The 9,347-nt window shown below is 36.3% G+C and overlaps 1 protein-coding gene across 1 annotated transcript in view; it reads right to left on the bottom strand.

Annotated features, from left to right (window-relative positions):
• Positions 1-8,893, bottom strand: part of Fsip2 (fibrous sheath interacting protein 2) — a 75,223-nt gene extending 66,330 nt beyond the window's left edge. The window contains exons 1-6 of the mRNA XM_015480962.1: positions 8,795-8,893; positions 8,362-8,487; positions 4,558-4,719; positions 3,534-3,623; positions 2,431-2,573; positions 1,182-1,323 (exon numbers count right to left, since the gene is read on the bottom strand). Coding sequence (XP_015336448.1) covers positions 1,182-1,323; positions 2,431-2,573; positions 3,534-3,623; positions 4,558-4,719; positions 8,362-8,487; positions 8,795-8,893 — 762 coding nt within the window. The remainder of the gene's footprint in view (positions 1-1,181; positions 1,324-2,430; positions 2,574-3,533; positions 3,624-4,557; positions 4,720-8,361; positions 8,488-8,794) is intronic.
• Between the last annotated feature and the right edge of the window lie 454 nt (positions 8,894-9,347).

Here is a 9,347-nt window from a genome sequence, read left to right as displayed (position 1 = left end):
CCCCACTGTTTCCTATTTTAAAAAAGCAGGTAGTATGTTGGTTGGTTTGTTTTTTGTGGTACTATGGATTGAACCCAGGGCTTTGCATAAGCACTCTACCACTGAGCTTCACCCTCAGCCCTTTTTACTTTTTAATTTTGAGACAGGGTATCCTGTTATGGCCAGGCTATATAGGCAATGACCAAAAGACTCCATTTTATCCCCAAACTCCATGTCATGTAAGAAATGTTTCTCCCATGGGAAAACCCTGCCTTTGTATCTATCAACATTTGCTTAGCATAGCATATTGGTAACGCAAAATGATGAAATTGTTCCTTCTATTCTTATATCCTGTACTTGTGCAGTGTACCCTAACTACATAAAATGTTAATGTTTGCCTAGATAATAGTAACCATTTTTCAACTTGTACTCAACTACAGTCATTTTTACCCACTTCCCCTTCTGCTTATGATCTTAGATCTCATGATCTTTGTCTGTAGTTTTGAAATATAGCAATAGCCATTTGTAAATAAATTACTGACATGCTTTAGAAGGTGTGCTCTAACCCCTGGAGCAGGTCAAACAGTGTAGACTTGCAGCCTGCCTCCTCCTCCCACCAGCTAGTGCTGGGCTGGCTGGTGAATAAATATGTTTCAGTCTCCTGCTAAATTTCCAGGCTGGTTTCGGATTTGCAATCCTTCTGCTTCAGATTCCTAAGTACCTGGGATTACAGGCATGTACCACCACAATGGGCCATAATTATTTTTTACTAAATATAAATTCAAAATTTTTTCCTCTTCACACCGAGTGATATAGGGAAGTGAAAGTGTGTCCAGTAACTCTTTCACACTGTGGAAGTTAAGCTAGGTGTGGTAGAGAATGCCTGTAATTCCAGACTCAGGAGGCTGAGATGGGAGGATACCTTGAATCTAAGAGTAGGAGTCTAACCTGGGCTACATAGATGCCTGTCCCCAAAGAGGAGAGGAGCAGAAGTTGATTTATATGTATAGTGTGTGGTCCCTGCCTTAATTTTTTATGTAATAATTTATACATTATAATTCTGAAGATAGTTTAATGGGTGTAAATTATTTAGAAATGAAATGACTTGAACTGATTTCATGCATTATGGCATACATTATTTACAAATGGAGAAAAGTGTACACAATTTTTCCTCTCAATATTTTAAATCTATTATGTCTCACTTCTTCAATTTTTCTGCGAAGATTAAGTTTTCTTCTTGTGTGTTCCCGCTGACGCCTCTCTTCTCTATCTCTCTGGAGTAGGCGATGCTCTTCTGCTGTGCGCTCTAGTTGTTCTAATTCCCTACATATCATATCCAGATACCTGAGAAAGAGTGCAAACATCATGAAGTGAATTGGATGTTTCCTGCACTATGGTATCTTGTGTTTTGATATTCCCAAATCATCTCCTTGCTTGCTTTTCATTTTTTGAACTATAGGATTTTTTTTCCCATTAGTCCTGTTCATAGACCTTCAGTTCAGCTTGACTCATAATATTTTACTCATTTTAAAGTCTTCCTATTCCATTTGTATATGTTGTCATAGCCAAGGCAATGGGACAATGTGTATCATACTAATTAAAGCATTTGCACAGTAAGCATTCAAAACTCAGTAGGTTTAGCAATATGAAGCTGGAAAGAACGTTGATATAAATGAAGCTGCAACTTCAAATCCAGAAAAAAAATTGAATTTTCTGAAAACAAAGTGAGTCCTTGTAATTTATAATTCTTTGAACAAATCTTCCATTTATAGTCTGGGTCTCTGGTACATAAATATCTTATGGTATTATTGCAAAATATATCTGTGGAATAAAAATTAAAAAATAAAATTCAGATAATACAGCCTAAACTTTCAACTCCTAGTGAAGGAAAAAGAATGTCACCTACCTTCACCTAAAAATACAGATTTGACAATGGAATGTTACTGACTGAGTAATATCTGAATTAATTTACATGATTTTTAATTTTTTTAAAGATAGCTTATGTTCATATTTTGCATCAGATATCTTAAACTAGAAAGTTTTGGGCTTTGCATTAACTGCCTCAAATTCAATGCCGTCAGACCCTAAAAATGGATCATAAAAACTTGTTTTCAACATGTGCTAAAAATACTTTCCCTTCCTCTCCTTCTATAGAAAGGGTTTTGGACCGGTTTTTCCTTCAGTCATGTGTTTGGCTTACCTCTTGGTTTAAGTTTATCTTCTCTGGTAAAGCTTAAATTTTCTTTCACAGCCTTGACACCAAGGTTCCCAATCCCCGTATCTCTTTGTCTCCCCACCTTCTTCCTTTCTACACTAAGGACTATAAGGGAGTTAAGTAGTATCTACTACTTAAAAGAAAAAAAAATCTTGCCTTCAATGTTTTCCAGTATTTTTTCAATTTATTTGAGTTCATAATATATATGTAAAAATACGCATTAATTTCAGTCTTACCTGTGTCTTATTAACCTCTCCTGGTCCTTAATAGATTGTGCAGTGCCCTCATGTAACAACCAATTCTGGAAGTGTGCAATTTCAGAACATTCAGGGAGATGATTGGTTTCCTGAAGTCTACGTAGTTGTTTTGCGATCATTTTCTAGTTTAGAAATGTATATTATAAATATGTAATTTCTTATATTTCCCAGAAATAAAGCCATTAGCATTTCTAAATTGCATAAATTATTAATCATTTAATTGCACTTAAGTCTATTTTGAATCTATTAGACATAGAGACAACGAAACCAAAATGAAGATTTATTTCTCTGAAAATTAGAGATAAACCCTTCATTTGTATACCTGTTTTAAAGAAATTAAATAAAATCATGGGAGAAGTAGAGGGCAAGTGGGGAAAGATACACAGCACTTAAAAGTGTAGGGAAGTCCTTCTCATTTTAATCCAACTCTCTAATCTCGAGCATAAATTTACAAAGACACATGTTTCCTTATTTTGAATTAACTTTCTTGCTCCTAAAACCTGAATGTTCTCCCCCCCCCAACTCAGATGTGCCCCATATGCAGCTTAGAGTTAAAAATCAGAAGGAAGTCACCGCCTATAACTGCTCATTCTATGGCCAAGAATTCCATTGCACCTTTAAGAACATTTTGATAGAATAAATGCAGGTGCATGGACGTGAGTACAACCACACAGTGTACATGTTCTTAGAGTCATCTGTAGGACACCATAGAAATTCTTCATACAGTTTTCTTCCTACTGCTTAACTGGTTTTGGATTACAGTTTAAGAATCTTGCTGTCACAAGATACTTCCTATTTGCCACATATCAAGCAGAAGTAACACATTTGACCAGAAATTTAATTTCCAGATAAAATCAGTCACCTCTAGTGATTTAATGCATGAATTAATTCCTTTCCCATTTTTGGTCAAAGATAACCAACTTACAAATTTTGTCTATTCCTATTCTAATTTTTTATTCAGAAAAATACTGAATTACTTTGTCAACAATTAAAAGTCAAAGTGTTATTAAAAACACACACACATACAAACAAAACTTTTTTCTAAACTGCTTAAAGAAAACAAGTTGAAGTATTTAACTTACTTGTTCCCTTACATAGTTTCTTTCAAAGTCTAATTTTAAGCTGGTGAGATATTGCCTGTATTTATTTAATTCCTTCAAGGTACATACAATCTAAAAGCAAAAACAAAAATGTATAAATATTTTAAATCTATAATATATAAAAGTAATAATCACTTTGCAGAGGAAAAATAGTAGTGACATAAAATTTAATCACATTTTGGTATCAATAGTAATAGTTTCATGGATAGTATCTTTCTATATTTATTGAATATAAAGTAGAATACAAAGAATTTGTAGAATATAAAATAATATTTTTAAAATTTCTATCCAAAATGACCTACGATATAATAAGGAATTTATTACTAACAATTAATTGAAGTTATTGAAATAGTAATTCTGATTAATTATAATTCAGATTATAATTATAAATGTCTAACTGAAGTAAGAACATTCCATTGGGATTCAAACAGAGTGAACAGTCCTATTTTATGTAATTTTTTATATTAATACACCACAGTGAATCTCACCATCATGTACATCCATAAGACACTAATAAGAAAAAAAACTATAATAGCAGAAAGATCAGTAGAGGGAAGGGAAATAGGGGAGGAAGGAAAAGAAGGAAAGGGGTGGTTTGGGGGACTGAATGAGAAAAAAAATTATATTTCATACTTTTAGAATTATGTTAAAATGAATAATAATATTATGAGTAACTAAAAAGAATCAACTTAAAACATATATGGTTCATAATCCTGACAAGGGTACAGTGCCATTAGAGACAAATAAACAAGACTGTAATACAGCTGAGGCAAATAATATATTTTTACCATCATAAATTACTTATTTATAATCGTGATATTTCACAGAAAAAAAGGTGAAGAATTAGTTTCATTTAGAAACACCTGTTATCTGATTTCCTTTGGCTCAAACACTGACAGTATTCTAAGTTAAAGGTGATCACACTGGCTCTCCAGGAAGGTATAGAGCACACATGTATGAAATTTTTAAGTTTTTTTTTCATTTACAAAAAGTAAGTTTAACCCACTTTATTATTGCTGGTGATGTAGCCACCTTTCTTTAGTCTCCTCAGGATATCTTTGCGCTTATAGTAGGCTCTTAAATGTGGATCATGGAGGTTTTTATACTGGTTTTCCAAAAGCTGACAATAAGGATCTGTCAGGTTAAAACCGTAGGACGGTCGAAAAAGCTGCAAACACAGATTCAAAAATATTACATATGTAAAATTGGTGCATTTTCAAATTTAAATAACCTATTGAGATGACTAGAAATAAAACACAGTGGAAGAATCTGAACAGGAGAAACTCCAATGGAAAGATTTACTTGAACCAAGTTTAAACACTATTCTCCTCTTCTTTTTCTCAATTACATGAATTATTCTAAGGACCCAACCTCACTGATCTGTATCAGTCTCTGACCCTAATCCAGAGAAGACAGGAGGAGAGGAAAAGAAAAGGTAAAGTGTAGAAATTTTTTAAGGCATAAAGCAATGCTAAGATTCTCCCTTTCTTAATTCCTCTATCAGATCATGGCATTACATTCAAAAGGATAGTATTAATTATATTTATTATATGTCAACATCTGAAAAAGGAAATCTTTCAATGTAATTAAATGGAAGTAACTTGAACAAACAGTAAAAGCAAAACTCAGATGTTAAAACTTAGGGGTTAAAGAGTCATTGTATTTTGGGTCTTTAATGAAAGAAAATTCTACATTCAAAGCAAACTCTAGATCTACATAGTTCAACACACTGAAGAGCCAACTTTAAAACATATTTATAGGAAATGAGGGGGGTTTTTGCATTCTAAGTTTGGCTACAACAACACAAGTGTGAGTCAAAAGAAAAAAAAAAAAAAGCCAGATCTGGAATCAGGTGAAAGAAGTGGAATATGTGGGTGAGCTGGAAAACCAGGGAGCATGTGCCTTTTCTGCAGGTATCTAGTTCCATGAACACTATCATACAACACAGTGCATGATCCACACATGACTGCAGCTATTGATTGGTGACCTCCAGATTTGACTACAGATATAACTTTGTTCAATACTTTTATGAGTACTCAGAAGGCTGGCTGGGTGGGACCCTACAAAGACTTCCACAAAAGGGTAGAGAGGAGGTCCATAATAGTATAATAATTCTCCCTTTTTACTGAAAATCTTCTTTGTTAAGTTTATGACCCCCTGTTTAACACTAAACTTTAATTCCTTACAAGTGGCCAAATCAGAAAACCAAATTTCCTGTTTACAAAATGCTTCTCTGAAAAGCATAGAAAAGAATCTGCTAGCATTAAAGTCTTTAATTCAATGAGAAAGGCATCTCTCCTGTAAAGGAAACAATCAATAATAATAAGTTGAGGAGGAGACTGTCTCTTTTGGATGGTGATATTTAGTTTTCAATTTTGTTTAGATGTTTTTGACCTTTATTTATTTATTTTACTTTTAAATTTTCCCCCTTTCACCCCTACCTCCAGGGTGGTACTGGGATTAAACCCAGGGGTACTCTACCACTGAGTTACATTTTTCCAGCCCTTTGTTATTTTTACTTCTTTCATTTTGAGAAAGAGTCTCAGTTGATGAGGTTGGCCTCAATCTTGCAATCCTCCTACTTCAGCCTCCCAGGTCCCTGAGACTACAGCACAAGGCAATTGTTGACTTTTAGTTGTGCCAGGCATATGTTTCTCAAGGTTAAACCTGATCACCTAAGCCATGAAAAGGTATTACCTTTTAATACATGATTCATTAAAGCCAGGGTAACCCTTTGTTGTCAAAAGAAATAACTGGTTTTTCTATATATAAAAATAATAAAGATTTACTTCATCAAATATATAATGCTGAGAAAAAATAATCTCATAAAGTCAGTCTTCAGGGAGCTGGCCTGGTACCTAATTATGGCCAAATGAATAATTTTGGAATAAGTAATAGAAATATAATTTTAAAAAGTAATATACAAATGAATTTATTGATTGAAAAAATGGTAATACAGTAAACATATTAGAAGCAGCAGATAAAAAACATGGCTAAGTTTCTATGCTAAAGAGAAATTATATCATTGTATGACTAATAATTGAATAAATTTCAAGCAAATTTTAGCAATAAATTTGTGTAGATATGACACAAATTTTGTGAGGTTGGCTTAGTTTTTTAAAATTAATACATAACAATGGTATACATTTATGGGGTACCATGTGATATTTTAATGCATGCATAAATTGTGTAGTCTTCAAATCAGAGTGAACACATTTATATCTTCAATATGCATCATTCCTTTGTGGTGAAAACATTCAAAAAATTTTAAGACAAAATATAGAGTACACTATCATTACCTATAGTCATTATATGTGCAAGAGAATACAGAACTTCTTTCTCCTATCTATATCTTAGCTTACTATATTCAAGTAGAACAGATTAGCTTTCAAAAAGTAATTATGTTTTTGTCAGAAATAAATCTCATTTTGGGAAATACTTATTAATACTTATAAGTATGTCCTCATATTTATTAGGTGTTACACAATGTAAGTGTTCCCCCAAATTTACATTTTGCAGTCTTAGCTTCCAATGTGTTATTAAATGGTAGAGTCCTGGGAGGTAATTAAGTCATGAAGGTTGAGCCCTCAGGAATGGTATTAATGCTCTCGTAAGAGACCACAGACAGCTCATCAACTCTTTTTCTGCCACTTAAGGGTTATAAGCAGAGGGTGCTAAACAGAATCCAATCATGCTGGTACCTTAATTTCAGATTTCCAACCTCCAGAACCTTGTAAATAAATTTCTTTTGTTTTATAGATAAATAGTCTATAGTATTTTACTATAGGAACCAAACTAAGATATTCGGCAAGTATAAAATATCAAAGGGCTCCACTGATTTCTGATGACATCATAGTGAAAGGGTTGAGTTCACTTAGAATTCTTTTACAGAACTTTTTGGAATATTGTTCAAAGTAACCACTCAATAAGAATATACCGAATCTCAAGAATTTGTCAATAAAAGCTGGGGAGTTTTCAGACAGGGATAGAGTTGAGGACTCGAAACATGAAAATATTTGAGAGAAGTAAACATTATAATTCAGTCTGAGTGTTGAGTGAGATCAGTCAAACCAAGGACATGTGAATTCTAAGTAAAGTTAAGCTAGTCAAGGTCTATCCTGGCTCACAAAGAATCTTGAAGAATGACTCAGATTCATAGATTAGGGAGAAGAAAAACTGTTAAACTAGGAGACTGGAGGACAAAAGCACGGTATGGATGTGTGATTATAAAAGACATGTACTTGAAGTAGCCAAGGCTCTGGAGATTTAACTGAAAGGCCAGATTGGGGTAAATCTTGGGACCACCTCCTCATAGAAGCAGGGCCATCTTTTTCCACGTTGTGTGTGAAAACAGCATTGGGCTCAAAACACACACACATACAAAGTGTTTTAGAAAGAGAGTTTAGTTATTAACCAATATTACTATTGGTTAAAATCATAACACATAAACAATAGCAGCCTTTGACCTTACATTCAAAATATATTTTTAAGCAAATAAAAACTATTTATGTTGTTATATGTGAAACATTACTAAAACTGTTAATAAACTTCCATAAGTTATAAATTAAGACAGAACTCAATAAAAACTTTCTGGCTCGTGATTCTGTCCAAATTATATAGGATGATGCTTTACATATATTATAAATAATGCCTCTGGATAGATTTATGTTTGATTGTTTGTTGTTGTAGTTGTTTTCTCTCGTGAATGTTAACGCAAATTCCCTTAATGGACTTTGTATACTGTAGCCTCTGAATTTAAGAGCAAGTAGAAAGGGAAAAGAAAACTAAAGACAGTTAAAAATCAGTTTACCTTTTCACTTATATTCGTAGTAAAGAAAACAGTATTACTTCCTGGAATCACAGGCAGCTTGACGCCAAGGGGCAAATCCAGTAGCTGAGAGGCTCCCACCCCTGGAAACTGGGTCTTGTGTACACCCTGTCAGGCACAATTGGACACTTTAGTTGTTCTTCTTTTCGGTGGGTGAACCCCTTTGGTTCAGGCCAGTCTCCTCCCACTCCCACTAAGGAAGCCCTGGCCTCTCATTCCGGGTTGCAGGGGTGCGCGCACCTGATGCCCGTGAAGCCCTCCAGCCTCGCGGGGCCCCTGCTCCAGCTCCGCGGGTGCGCGCCAAGGGGGCGCAGGGCTGGACCGTTACACTAAGGCCAGGCCCTGTGTGGCTAGGTCCTCCCAGCAGGCCTGAGTCCCAGCAGAGAACAAAGACCCCGGGCTTGTGGCCACTCACGTCTCTGCACTGCTGACTGTCCGCGGCCAGGCTGCTGGAGCCCGTCTTGGTGGCGGCGACATTGGCAGCCTTGGAGCAGGCTCTGAGGTACAGCTCCATAGCCGGCTAGGCCCCGTCCTCCCCCGCCGCCCTCCGGGCTCGCTTTCCCAAGCAGCGCTTCGCCGTCGTCCCTCTGTCGCGACTCGACGGGCAATGGCCAGTGCCCTGGGTCTCGAGGCCCCACCCGCCGCGTTCCCAGCTGGAACGTCGAGGACAGGGACGAGCGCAGCGGCCTCGCGGGCGGTGGCGTCTCGCGCAGGGGCCAGAACCCTCAGGTTGGGAGGACCGGTACTCAGGCCTGGTCCCAGAGACCGACTGCAGTCCAGATCCCCTCAGAGGATCCAAACCCACAAAGCTTGGTTGCGGGGTGGCTGGTTAAGGTCTCCTGAGCGCGTCGACGAGGGGTTCTGGCTTGTTGCCACATACATACATTAGCACCAGCCACGACCAGGCTCTGAGGGCTTCTTTCTAAGCGAGGTCCCCAGGGGTGTATCAGTTTCCACTGGCCTCCTCC

This window comes from Marmota marmota, unplaced genomic scaffold (genome assembly GCF_001458135.2).
Source record: "Marmota marmota marmota unplaced genomic scaffold, marMar, whole genome shotgun sequence".
Classification (NCBI taxonomy): domain Eukaryota; kingdom Metazoa; phylum Chordata; class Mammalia; order Rodentia; family Sciuridae; genus Marmota; species Marmota marmota.
Note: the sequence above shows the minus strand (reverse complement) of the source record. Positions and strands in the feature narration are given on the sequence as shown.